The sequence below is a fragment of the Nothoprocta perdicaria genome, unplaced genomic scaffold (assembly GCF_003342845.1).
Source record: "Nothoprocta perdicaria isolate Ctin4 unplaced genomic scaffold, notPer1 scaffold_24, whole genome shotgun sequence".
Taxonomy (NCBI): Eukaryota; Metazoa; Chordata; class Aves; order Tinamiformes; family Tinamidae; genus Nothoprocta; species Nothoprocta perdicaria.
This window is the reverse complement of record NW_020455466.1, coordinates 1,386,175-1,400,338: the sequence shown is the minus strand read 5'-3', so window position 1 is coordinate 1,400,338 and position 14,164 is coordinate 1,386,175. Positions and strand designations below refer to the sequence as shown.

Here is a 14,164-nt window from a genome sequence, read left to right as displayed (position 1 = left end):
TGTACTCCTTTCCCAAAACATTTTACACAATACATTTAAAATGAGGTTTGTCATTTATTTTTCTTAAAAAAAGTTATAGTGGGGGTGATAACCCCACACTCCTAGTGTTGTCTTATGTGCCAGCTACAGGCGCAACTTGACTTGACATTCACAGAGTTCATTTAATGGCACTTCTGCTTCCAATTTGGTGACCTTTAGTGTTTGGCTCCAGGAAGTGGCAACAATTAAGTGAAATACTTCCATAAAACAAAAAACAAAAACTGCCTGACAAAAATAATGAAACGTAAATCACACAGACCCCGGTCAGAGTTGCCACAAACACTTCCAAACAGATGAAACTTTTGTCCACACTGTTTGCAGTGTGTCTGGCAACAGAAGCATCACTGAAAACTGAAAAGGAAAACAAACCAGATCAAGCATAACATCACCTTCACATTTTGTTTTAAGATTACACAAAAGGAAGAAAGCCCTTAAATGGTAAATTATAAAGAAAAARAAATCCACCAATGGACCTAGAGGTTATTGACGGTTCATTGAAAAAATAAAAGCCAAAATGGACAGGACAGCATCGAAAGGTTCCTCTGCTGCAGTGACCAGAAACAGCCACCCGAGAGAAGTGATTGCTGTGATGGCTACGGAGGAGACGCGACGAGGGAGCGACGGTCTGATGTGCAGAGCACCATTCAGCCAAAGGACTAGGCAAAGCACGTTACAAAACTAGATTGTTTTCTGCCCCGCTGTATCAGTTAGTACCTGGCTTCCCCTCTGAACGTTTGCTGTCATTAGACGCGCTTAATGGAAGCTTTCAAAATAATGCATGTGACAAAGCAACAGACCATTTGTTTCTGTCTCGTGACAGAGTCAGACTGGAGCGGTTGGGATACCTCATATTGCAAAAGCTCAGTACCGAGTGCCTGGTTTCAGGCAAAAAAAAATAATACAAGCAGCGACTCAAGGCAATTGTGTAAGAACAATAAAAAAATAAAACTGCCAAGTGTTCCTGTCACCCCATGTGTTTATTACATTAATGTTGATATGTGTAAACAACTGTTCTCTTCCTCGGGCTTGCCTGTCATCGGAGAGCAAACACCAGAATAGGAAACKACAAAGCGCTGTGGACAACGGCGGTGAGCACGCCGGGACCGCGAGCAGCTGGTTCAGTGGGATCGTGGAGGGGCCTATGGGATTCCCGGGGTTCACGCTGCGGCCGGAGCRCGCGGCGACCAAGGGCGCCACAGGCCGCAGGGCGCCGCGCGACGGCTCCGCGCCCCTGCTCCGCCTCGAGGCCCCTTCTCTTCCGTCAGGACTCACTCGGCTTCTCCAGTTTCCCTGGGAACCCCGCCTTTTCCCGCCGCTGTGTGGCTCATAACAAGCATAAAAGGCAAGAGRTATTGCACGGATTTGGCACATGAATACCGCAGGAACTGGGAAGGCCTTATTTTCTTTTTTTCTCTTAGGTGAGCACAGACTGAAAAGATCGCAGCATGGGACAAAAAGGGAGAAATGGCCACTCTTAGGCTAGGCAGTAAAGCTTGAGTGTAAGGAAGATTGGGCTCTCGCCATCACAGCAAGTCTAAAAAGGTGAAAGAACAGTAGTGTAACTTTGGGCAAAATTACCATCAACTGGTCCAGTGTTTCTTACCAGGCTCAGGAAGAACCCACGTGTCCACATCCTCTGTGCAAAACCCAGCAGCTTTAGGACAACATCGTTTCTCTGAACGCCACCACGATCTCCGTGGCTCCTGCAGGTCTGCCTGTCCCCTTGGGCTGTGCTACTTACTGCATGGCCAGGGAGCATCCCCCTGCTCTCCTGGGGACGGTGAGGGGACAGCGGCGGCCTAGCGCAGGGTGGAAGTTGTTAGGTACAGTAGTTAATAGACAATATATACAGCAAAGGAGGACARGGGAGGGAGGGCCGGGGAGGAAAAGCGCCCACGAGCGCTTCCCATGCTTATGGATTCAGGATGCACACCGAACAAAGTGGCAGTGGCATGGACACGCGCTACAACACCGGCATCCTGCTGCTCGGTTCACTTACACGTCCGCACTACTGGGCAATCACAAATGTGTGGCCTGAGGGGGAAAGGGAAAGAGGGAGGGAGCGAAGGGAGGCCAGCGCGAGAGGGCTGCTGGCTTGGAAAGCCCTTGCACCCAACACGATCCTCACGGCAGCAGCGCAGTGAGAACCAAAACCCAATGGGCAAAACAAACAGCTTGGTTTGGGACTAGAAGAGAAAATAGCTATTATCCAAGGGGCATCTGTACAGCAAGAGGGAAAGTGCATCTTCACTTTGCTTAGCATAGGGTAGGATTGATCCAATTTAAGTAGATTTTTCTTTAAGAAATCCTAAAATAGCAGTTGGGGAAGTGAGGAAATATACAGTGAGTTTGCTGTATATCCTTGGGTCAGAAACAGAAAACATCTCCGAAAGCCCCAAGACAGCCAGCGGCAGACCTTGAGTCTTTATTCACTGGCTATCAATTCATTCCCTTCCGATAGTCACTTAAGTATTTTTGTCCACTTAAATGGAAATCAACAGCTTTGTTTCTAAAAACAGGCAGGGCAATGCTAGGACTCTCATCTCTCAGGAGTGGAATTCCCAGCTATGCTGCCTCTGGAAATACAAGTACAGGTCATAGCCAGTGCTCCTTCCTATTTGTCCTTGCTGGTCTTATGCTCTTCTCCTGGACCAGTCAGACAAAGATTCTGGACCTCCTAGAAGAAAACTCAACTTTTTTTTTTCATCATTGGTCAAATCATTTACACAGTCTACATTGCTATTAATCTCCAGCAAGAACAGTCTAAAATAGATGAAYGGACTCCTAAAATGCATAAGGCTGATGGAGATTGAAACCTCAGCTTGGGTAGGGTAGGATTCTCCACTCCTTTTGGTGGGGAAAAAAAAATGGTGTTAAGTAGGAAAGTAACTTTTAAATGCACACGGGTTAAAATAACCAAATATAAAGCTGCCTAAAACGCAGTCAGAGTTTGAGTCACAACAGGTTTTGCTTTTTTGTTTTTGTTTTTTTTTCTCTGTTTTCTTTTTTGTTGTATACAAACACAGCAGGCAACCTGGGCGCTTTGACCTTCTAGACAGGCAGAAGAACGTTGTACAAGTCTACGCGACGGTCAGTTCAACTTTGCAGTGGACACTTCCTTCCTTTGAGAAACACAAAAACAAAACAGAAAACAACCCCGCCCCCTCCCCCCACGGTTTCTTTCTCGGAATGGYTGCACCTCTTAAAAGAAGATGGCTTCATTTTTGTGATTTATGAAAGGCAAAGGAAATAAAGTGCTTCTTGAGAATAAATCAAAATAAATATACACATTTAATGGCAGGAAAAAAAAACCCCAAAAGAGTTCTGAAGGGCTATCTCCAGCCAGGTCTTTTCTCAGATGAGTATTTTCCCCAAAAACCTTTTCACAAGCAATCTGCACACCAGTTGAAGAGTCCTACAAGTCGCTTTAGCAGCAGCAGAATTGAATTCTCCCGAGTCTGCATCTGTTCTGCCCCGGGTTTTGTAAAACCTGTGCAAAACACCCTCACCCAAAGTGCTGCTCCTCCTGCACAACGGCATCAAATAAAACGAAAAAGGAAAAGGGAAGTGGCGGGGGGGAAAGGAGGGGAAGGAAAATCCACCCAGCTACATAGACTTCATCCCGTTGGCAGTGGTGTTCTCAGAGATGCCGTCGCTCACGGCTGCCGAGTCGTGGAGGCCGGAGTAATCCTTGAGTTCAGAGTTTGTCAGGAGCAGGGGCTGCTCCCCCTTCTTGTGCGGCAGCAGGGGCTGCCGGGTGTAATGTTCACCGTCTGGGATGTTCTCGGGCAGGTTCTGGTTCTTGCTCTCGGGCAGGAGCAGGATGCAGATGATGCAGATGAGGGTGCAGCAGGCGAAGATGACGTGGTGGAGGAAGTAGCCTTTCTGGTTGTGGAGCTCCATGATGGGGGCGGTGAGGCGCCCGAAGCCGGCGCTCGCCAGGACCAGGCCCAGCCCGCCGCCCCTGCAAGCAGAGCACAGCTCAGCTCAGCTCAGCTCAGCTCAGCTCAACTCAGCTCAGCCTCCCGCTCCCACAGCCCCTGCTTCCCTCCAACGCAGTGCAAAGGGGCCAGCTCCCTCAAGACGTGTCCCACCTGGGTCTGCCTCCAGGTCCACCAAGCACCATGTGCTCTGCGACACGAGGGCACCTCATGGGCCTCAGCCACCACAGCTCAGCAGGTTATGCTGCTGTTGGGCGAGCCATTAGCAAGCTGGGGCCACCACGGTGCAGGCTGCTGGGGTCCAGCAGCACGGCAGCAGCACCAGTCTCCACCATCAGCCCTTACAAGTGCCCCGACCGTCCTGTTTGGCATGGAGCAGGGCTCTGAAGTCTTGAAGGCAAACCTGTTCTGCACACAGCTCTCTCACTGTACTGCTACTCTGGCAGGGGCTTGCTTCTCGCTTTGCTGTTGTAGATCATCACCTGCAGCTCCACCACGTGGGAGCACTGCAGCTCATTACTGCCTATCTGCCTCTGTGTGGGGAAATAGAAAGGTAAATACCTGCTCATGCTTAACTAATATAACTGTATCCACGCAGGTTCCCTCTGAAGTTGCATCACAAGAATATGTAGATAGACAGACAGACAGACAGACAGACAGATAGATAGATTGATCTAGATGCGCTGTAGAAAATTCCTGTATCCAAGTACCTCATATTCAGTGTGGACAAACCACAGCTTACTTAGCATGTCAGACTGCTCCAATCTAGCCAAGATACAGCAGGAAGCTGCGTGTCCACTGCGAGGTGCAGAAGTGGTTTTGCTGCCTCTGAAGTACCTGGTGTCAACCGCAGCGGAGGCAGGAGATGCGATTTCACTCTCCATTGCCTCAAGCTACAATACCAAACATTAAGGAAGAACTTCCTCTATAAAATATGTTGTGGTTTGAACCTCTTAACACATGGCTGCTGTAACAACGTGTACTCTTTTCAAAATGCAGATAACAAGGCTAGCAGGTAGGAAAACAGAACAAGCCAAGGATTTGGGATTTAATTTTGAGCCCTATTGACTCTACAGGTGTCTAGGTGCCTCACTTCATTCTTGTTTTCCTGCTGCATTTCTGAGACTCTTCAAAGGGAGATGAAAAGTTAATATTGGCCATATACTTTAATTATAACCAGGTACTTTATATACCAGGTATATAACCAGGTAACTTTATAAAGTATTCTTTACGGCACAAATATTAAATGTAAATGTGGCACAAATATTAAATGGCACAAATATTAAATATTAATGTAAAGCACCAACGTATTTAGATCACTCAAAGGCATATCAAAAAAAGTGTGAAAACCTATTAAAGCTTTAAAAAACTTTAAAAATAAACCCCTCTTAGGCACAGGAATGAATTAGCTTGCGCACGCTGCATTCAGTGCTTGTTCCTGATAATTCAGCTCTGCAAGCAGCCTCTCTTGTGCTTCCAAGGAAATAGCTAGTCGTTCGTTTTCCAAAGACTTTGCCAGGAGAGGAGAGTTTGGGGAGTCTCCCTGTTAGCTGAACCATTACCACCCTGTCCTCTCCATCCAGGGGTATCTGCCAGGCCACACACGTCTCACAGCTTCTACTGCCCCTCCTCGATACAGGGGCTTCCCACAAACTCTTCGGTGATCCTCACCAAGTCCTTTTCAAACTTTACTACTTACTACTTGGCAGCTATAGGACAACAAGGGCAGGTTTGGGGAAAAAAAAAAAAAAAACTTTAGGCACTGACTGGATCAAAAATTCATTTATGTATCTTATAATTCTCTAGAGTTAGTAAAGCATCTTTCACAGACATGACTTCCCCAAACATTGCAAAAGCCTATATTAAAAATTTAACAGCTTTCTACTGGCGATTTAGGAATGTAGCTCCTAAATTGGAAATGTAGGATTGCACTCACTAAGCAGTCGGCCTCCCTGCAACTTCATGAAGTTACACACAAGAGCAACCTGGTCTCTTAGACACGTGGCAAGTCACTTASAAGAACAACTGACATAGTGTTTGCTATGGCTAAATTGTAACTCGAAGCTGGAGAGGGAGCTCAGGCGGGTTTTAGAAGCAGCTGTTGCAGAGCCTTGCCATGGCACGTGCAGCACACCCTCCACCAGCTCCCTTTCGCACACAGTAAGGCCCCTAAATGACAGCAGCCACCCCTTGGCTTCTGCCATCATCCGTGGCACCGCTAGAGAGCAGGCTGAGCTCACGTTCATTTAGCAAACCAGCTCAGGAACAGCGTGCAAGTGTCATTTATGAGACTGCCTGGGCTCATAATCCTGACAYGTGCAAATCCCAAAAGGGCCTTGGTCCAAAATGTTGTCCTCAGAAAGACCTCCCTATTCATAGGGGATAATTTCTTCTCATTTACCAGAGATTTGAACAGTTGCAATACCACTGTAGTTTCAAGGCAGTAGCAAAATATCCACTCAGCTTATTTACTTGAACCAGGCTAAACCTTCTACTTAAAGTTAAAACCTCTTAAAGTTTTGGAAGAATATCTCCCCTCTAGCACTACTGAGGAGAACAGAGACACTTTAATCCTAGCTCATGTTGGTCATTTGTCCATTTTGAGCAAATAGGAACACAAGATGGTTCACATTATAAAAAGTCAGACAATTATACAGCTTGGAAAGAATTTAGAGGCTGCATCTAGTCTGACCTCCTGCTCAAAACAGGGTCAGCATGGACTTTGGACCAGGTTGCTTAGGACATTCAGGCAATTATTAAAGTCAGTTCTTAGGAGGAGATGAAAAAAAAAAAAGACTGAAAGACTGACTTTAAGTCAGTCCTGGAATATGATGCTTGGAAGGAGCTCTTCACTGAACTCCCAGGTAGATGGGACTGGCACTCTCCAGCACAGCACTTGTGCTTAGCAATATCTTGGAAAATAAGTTAYGAGGAAGCAGCCAGAGTCTTCTGAAGTGCAAGACACAGACTGTTTAACCACACATCTGCCTCAGGCGTGTTTAAGTTTCGCCCTGATGGCCACCTCATAATTATAACACTGAACGGATCTTATCAAGAACTTTGCAGTACAGATCCCCAAATTATTGAGTGTCATAACTCCCATTTATAAATGGAAAGCCTAAGGCATATCCTAAGGCTGTTGTTTAACTTATGCCATCTAGCAGGGTCAGGGAGACACAGAATTTTAGTTCCTAGACCAGTATTTTGTCCTTTTCCCTGTAACAATGTTAAGGGATTTAAGTGAAAAGCTTGCTAAGTTCACACTGCACATCTGACTCTACTTGGCAGCTTCTCTTCTTGTTTGCTTGGCCCATTCCTTATCTATATGTCTTTCAAGCAAAGATGTGGAGAAAATTAAACGCACATAAACAAGACCAACCTGACCCACACAACATGAGTAAATAGCTGTTAGTGTTTCAGGCAGCTTTACAATCTCCTCAGCACTAACACTCCCTTTCCCTGTGGAAATAATGCTATCTGTAAAATACATTCACCAAGTCAGAGAGCCTGTAAGAAAAGGCCACAGGGATGAAGGAGACTCTGGCTACTCAACCATTTTGCTATAATACTTTTGTGAGGTTATTAAAAAGGTATGTAATTTGCAAAAAGATCAATCCACTTCTCTTCCCRCTATCCTTTCTCCCTCCCCCCAGTGCGACCTACATTCCTGGGAAATTCAATAGGAGTGAGGGCAGACTCCCGAATTGCTGTGGCACTGCTGAAAGCATAATCCAGAAAATACAAGCACAGCCTGTGTGCCGTGAAAGATAACAGTGACTAAATAAAACAGCACAGAAACCTGACATTACAAAGACGTTTTATGGGCAACTCTGCACAGAAGATCATCTGCCTGATTTCCATTAATGCACAGCAGGCAAGAACTCCTGTTTAGAAAATCTTTGAGCCTCTGCTAATGTAGACTTGGGTGCAAGGAAAACCTGATGATTTAAGAGGTAGAGCAGGACTCTGAAGTTAAGACAGAAACACAGGTGCTGTAGGGGGCACAGGGCTGCAGAAGCACCCATACATGCCAAGAGCATGTATGCAGCACTGCAGGTTGCAGTGCTTTCCTGCTGCTGAAGGCCYGAATAACCCACACTAGAGAGGTACAGAACTGCTTGTTCCTGTATCCTTTTCTGCAGATTCGTGTGAGTCTCACTTTTAATATCAAGTGGCAAACTCACATGGGTACTGCTTGTGAAAACCCAGGAAATACCCAGGAAAGTGGCTCAGCTGTAGGATCTCATTCAGCAAAGTACCTAAGTACCAGCAAAGTACCTAAGCTCATACCTCACTGCTAAGAAAAGCAATTCTTAGGGTGATTGGCCTGCCMAAATTCATCAGGATGGGACGGAGCCGTCCTCATGCAAGACAAACAAGTCCTCCCTGTCTACAGACAGACATTTACTTAGGCAGACTGACTGCAGAGACATTAAATTACAGAGCTGCCCAGAAATTACTGTGTGGTCTCCAATTGCACATTTCTCCTCCTGTAAAACGTGTTAGCAGCCCCTATCAGCCAGGTGCCACTAAAATGAGGATAATTTCTTCCCTAGTCCTTAAAGAGGAGGCTCCGAGGTCTCACCTGATTACTGTGGGTGTGATTTCAGCACAGAAGAATACGCTGAGACTTCCAACGGCATGCGAAGAAAACATACCCACAATGGAAAACGCAGTGGAGAATTTGTCTTTGACGCTGTCACTCATACCTGTCAAGGCAAGTATGTGCAGAAAAAGTGAGAAGGAGGCCAAATTAGCAGGGAAGAAAACAAGAACACAGTTTTATGTTACTCATTCACCCTAAAGTGGAATTTGAGTCACTTTTGTAATACTAGTTTAAACCTGGTATTTATAATATCCACTCCCCAGGCACCCAAGACATAAACACACATGAAAAAAAACATAATGTCATGCCAAAAATGGCAATGATCTCTGAATTATTTATGCCCGGCCACCACAAGAAGGTAAAACCCAAGAGCAAACACATCCTTGGGCAGTCTTCTAGGCACCATGCACTTCCCTCCCACGTGTGGAGGCAGGCAGCATTCATCAAGCTGCCAAACATCTGCTACACCTCAGTGGCTTAAGCGTCGGAGAGGCTCACAGGACAAGAGGAACAAAAACAAAAAAAGAGAAAAAAACCAAAAAGTGTTCCCATCTCCATGCTAATCCTTTGCAAATGATCAGTCTGCAAAGGCCGTCTTAACCCCCAGTCTGACAGACTTCACCTGACAGCTCAGAGCGAGGAAACACGATGCCTAGGGCCATGAAGTCACCCTTTAAGTCACCGTGTCCAAAAATGCTGTTTGCTCAGTCATTTCATGGCTGAAGGGTAGCAAGGCTTCTCAGAGGCATGGTGTCCATCAAGCTCTGTGAGGAACCCCAGTAAATCTAACTTGAGCTTAAGGAAATTGTCACCTGGTCAGGCCAGTGGCACATTCCTCGCTCACCTCCTGTCACGAGCAGGGGCACAAAACGTGATTCAGAGAGTCCAGCTCAGGTGGCCCTTTTTGGCCAGCAAGAAGCCATGCTGTTCACAGGGGATACTACACGGCAGGAAGGGAGCATGCCCTGCCTTACAGGAGTCCTGGGAAAAGGACTGGAGCTTCCCACACAGCATCTCCCACTTTCTTAAAGGCAAGTCCCAAGATTTCCCTGGAGAAAGGACATTTACCAGCACGCTATGTGAAGCAGGTTCACTTTCTGGCTTGGATCTAATGAAAAGTGATACCTACTTTTATTCTTGCTGAACATATCACCTCTCAAGAGAGCAAAGGGACTTGGAAACTGTTACGTTACAGCTTCTGATGTGCATTCAGCAATTTCTATGGTGAAAGGCCTGGCTCTGGCCCTCTTGCAATGCACCACAAGTCTGCTGACCCGTGGCCACCGCGTTGCTGGTGCTGCGCTGCAGGAGGGGATAAGGTGCCTGAGGAAGCATTTCCAAAAGTGCCTGGGTCCCCTTTGCAGAAGGGATTTTGGCATCTCACGCCTTTATGGAAAAGGTCAAATTGGGCAACTTCCCTTTGAGAGGGAGAGTCAGGCACTTCTGGGAAAGCCTTGTCCTGTATCTAAAAATAACCACCGGGGACCTCCGGACACTGGCCTGACGCTACACAGAGGCRACTTTACACCGAGAGGCTCCACATGCCCAGATGCATCCCCTTCAGATCTACCCTTCCCAGTGGGAGCATAACGCAGACACGTTTATACACCGTACCTGAGTCTGGAAGTTGACTGTATTTTCCAATCACTGATTCAAGATGTCRAAAATTAGAGTAAAGGAAAGGTAGGAGAGAGTGAGAGAAAAAAAAGAAAAAAAAAAAAAAACAAGAACGTACTGTTATTGCATATGCATTTTATTAAAAAAAGAAAAAGGCAAATCATCCCGACTTCCCTTGCAGCCCCCTGAATATTTCTGCTTTCCAGCACCACGACCATAGCGCCCGACTTTCCGCACCCACCGGCTACCGGCGGCCGCTTCCCGGCCCTTCCAGCGCAGCACAGAATGCTAATGAGGGGCTGATAATAAACGCAGCCGCAAAGGACTTTTAAGAGCCCCAGAATTAGCACTGAGATTAACACAAAGGCGCCTCTGTTGCTAATGAAGGGGGAGAAGAGAAACTGCCCTCCCCCCGTAACCCCGAGGGAACGGCCAACAGAGGCTCCAGTGAGGAAGCAAAACTCTTGGAATCAGGATYCTTGCCCTGCTAAGGGACCTCCTCCTTGCTGAAGCGCAGAGCTGATGCCCGGTGTGTCAACCCAGTGACAGGCTGCCACAAGGCCTAGCTGCAAAGAGCTCGCTAGCTCAGCGAGCACGGAGGCCGCTGCGACAGCTGGCGAGGGCAGCCTGGCAGGTAGATTTCCCTACAGGCCTCGGGCAACTCCAGGGACAACCTGGAGTCTGTAAGAAGCCCTGGGCACAATGAGCCTCAAGGTCTGTTCTGYGCTGCTGACAGAGAATACACTTCTCTTCCCCATCTTCCCCAACCCTCATTTCATTTGTTAATTACTCCCAAATTATGCTAAATTAAAACAGGCATGAGGCTGCAACAGATTTCACAATCAGCAGGGTCACCGCTGCTCTCCACACACTGTCTAGCTCTTTGGAGGAGGAAGTGGGGAATGATCTACATCCCGCGATGAAGCAAGCTTCTCTGAAACTCAGGGCTGCTTCTCCCTCATCCTTTCAGAGAGAAATGGGAGAGGCAGGAACAGGGGAGGTTGACAGGACACTTCTGAGAAGTCCAATTGCCAACACAGTAGAAAGCACCTAGGGCCCTTGGCTGTTCTAAGTTTAGCAGCTTTGCTAAGAGGAAACATTGAAAACCAYTAAGGAAGAGGTTGTATAAGATTCTCATAGAGCGTTTCTCCCTATCACTGATGGACTGTTCTGCCACAGTTTTATGACCATTTTCTCCCACATATCAAGCAGGACCAGCTGAACTCAAGGTCTCACGTGGTTCTGAAAAGTCTTTTCCACTTACAGTTGAGAAGGCCAAGCTGCAGAAGCGATGCCAGAGCTGTAAGAATCATGAAAAGCAGGAGTCCTCCTCTCCTCCCCAGAAAGCCAACCACTGGGCACATGGCCAGGCAGGAGGCCAGAGCAATCCCTGCCATGGTGTAGTAGTCCGCATAGAAGTTCTGGGTGATGGTCATCTTTGCTTCGTGACCCATCATACTTTTTGCAAAACAGTGGTGTATCCCATAACCAGTCAGCCTAGGGGAAACAGGATAAAAAGAAAAAAGGAAAAAAGCAAAAAAGAAAAAAAAAGAAAAAAGAAGAAAAAAAAAGAATTCCTTTACTCCCAATACACCCACTGATGGCAACAGAACTAGAGCTGCTATTAGGAAGCAACTTGTGTGCTCAGACAGCAAAAACCCAGCACAACACAAAAACACAAATATAACTTGCAGAAAGGCCTTTCTGCCCATGGCATTGAGTCATCCTAAAGACTGCATCTCACTCCCCAAGTTTACCTGTTACATATGAAAACCCATTAAAAGTAYGCCCTTCAAGTGACACATGACACTGCAGTGATTATTACTGTCATGAAATAATCAGCCCTATCTCAATCAACATGCTTATACCATACTTATAAGCCCCAGGATTGTGCCTGGCATGGTGCAGATCTGCACTACATCTGCAGAGCTGATAGGAGATTTCAACAGGAGACTCCCACAGTGACCCCAACATGGTCTGTGTCATTTAGACCAAAAAAAAAACGGCTGCAAACTGATGTGACAAACCAAYTGTGCCTCATGGAGATGCAGGTGCAGAGGCAAATGGATAAACGGATAAATGGAAAAATAAATGGATAAATGTCAGGTACTTTACACTGATGCACCTCTATCTTCCCAAACATCAGGTATTAAGCATTTTCAGTGCAAATTGGATATTAATATAAACACGGAAAAAAACGGAGGAATTCACCTTGCTGAGTGCATGACAGATGAGTGCCTGGAGAATTTTGCTTGGGATTTTGAGAGTTAATGCTATAATTCAAGAACAGCATTTCCCCCACTCTCAAAACAACTTGCATCCCTCTGTGCACCCCCACAAAACAAAACAAAAACAATGTAACTGGTTGTTCTTATGCAAAACCATCATTTGCTTTGGATGCCTAGATAATAACCAATTCCTCCTGTAAGAGAAATATTAATCAGTAAAATGCAATATTTAATAATATAGTAACATATCTCTTCTGTGCATGCAAACACACTTGCTGAAATGATTTTTAGGGCTATCTTTTATAAGCTGAATTAATACATCATCCGCACTCAGCTCTCCCCAGGAGCTACTCTATTGTCTTAACTTGCTGAGCAGCTCAGAAGCTACTTTTAAAACTAAATACTTTTATCTCCTCTAATGCCTCATTATTCCTTGTGGAAGGTTCATGTTCCTTCCTCATGTTCCTAAAATTTAGCACAGCCCAATGTAACAGGAATGACCRAATTAAAATGAAATAGGCTTTTTCACCCCCTAAAAACAGACTTGAAAGCTATTCTTCAAACACACATCTGCTTCATGTTCTATCTGGACAGCAAACATAATCCATGTACTATTGCCAGAAATTATTCTTCTGACTGTCTAGTTCCGGTTTAGGGAATTTCCAAAAGTGTGTAATTAAAAAGGCAGAAGGGGAGAATTCCCTGAATAAATATTATTCATAAATAAAGCTGGTACTAGCTACTAAATCTATGAGCTCAACCTAAGGGCAACACAGTGCTCAGGACATGCCAAGTGACCCTGCAATAGCTGGAAAAGAGCAACACAAAGCCATAAGAGCAGGAGTTTTTTGGCAACAGATATGCTGAAGAGAGATCTGAAGTCAACATGGTGCCTCTCGGGGAACATCTACTCAGCACATGGGTAGTCTCTAGTGGGTTATGATTGATCTGTATGCCTATTTTCAGCAATGAGGACCACAGACCAGGGCCCTAAATGTGGTCAAGAGAAAGCAACACACTTTTTAATAAGAGCGCGAGGATGCCTTTCTGTATATCCAATGGAAGAATTCCCAATCTCCTCTCCCATTTCCCTCTTGAAAAAYATCATAAAAGCAATTCAAATTGGTATTTTATGTGATGATAAAATCAGAAATTTCCCTCTCCTCCTGGAAGCTGGGATCAGTTAGAGGATGAATTTGAAGCCGATCCATTTTCTTTCTTACCCTGTGCTCAGTCTTTGACAGGTCTCAGAGTCCAGAATCTACAAAACCCTTAARCAGATGCCTGATTTTGTATGCTTAAGCACAACCAAGCTGAAACCTTAGGACACAGGTATCACATTGCTCTGTGGGAGACAGTACATCCTCCCTGTGGCCTGTACTTGTTGTGAAAGAGCTCAAGTCCTTCATAGCCCTTTTTTGAGGACATGCCAAGGATAGCTGTTACACAAGGGACAGGCTTTTACGTACTAGAAGACAACACTTTCCTCTGCACTGTGGCTGTATCAGAGGTAAACAAGTGAGACTCATGCTCCTGTGTCATTAATGACCTTGGAAATCCCACCCAGGATGCCAGCAGCAGACGTCTGTGTGAGCATGAAGCACCACGTGGCAACACGACATCTGCTAGGGCACACAGCAGACACGCAGTGCTGCTGCTGCTCCACCTCCTCAAATGGCCAATGACCTCCTTAAACAAACCAACCAACCCATCCTCATCACGAAATCCCACCA

General features: G+C 46.0%; 1 protein-coding gene across 1 annotated transcript in view; it reads right to left on the bottom strand.

Moving 5' to 3' along the window:
- Positions 1-3,643: 3,643 nt before the first annotated feature.
- SLC22A23 (solute carrier family 22 member 23) overlaps positions 3,644-14,164 on the bottom strand; it is a gene marked incomplete at its 5' end in the record, with an annotated part of 100,873 nt that continues 90,352 nt past the window's right edge. Inside the window, 4 exons of the mRNA XM_026039733.1 lie at positions 3,644-4,003; positions 8,566-8,689; positions 10,201-10,233; positions 11,468-11,700. Coding sequence (XP_025895518.1) covers positions 3,646-4,003; positions 8,566-8,689; positions 10,201-10,233; positions 11,468-11,700 — 748 coding nt within the window. The remainder of the gene's footprint in view (positions 4,004-8,565; positions 8,690-10,200; positions 10,234-11,467; positions 11,701-14,164) is intronic.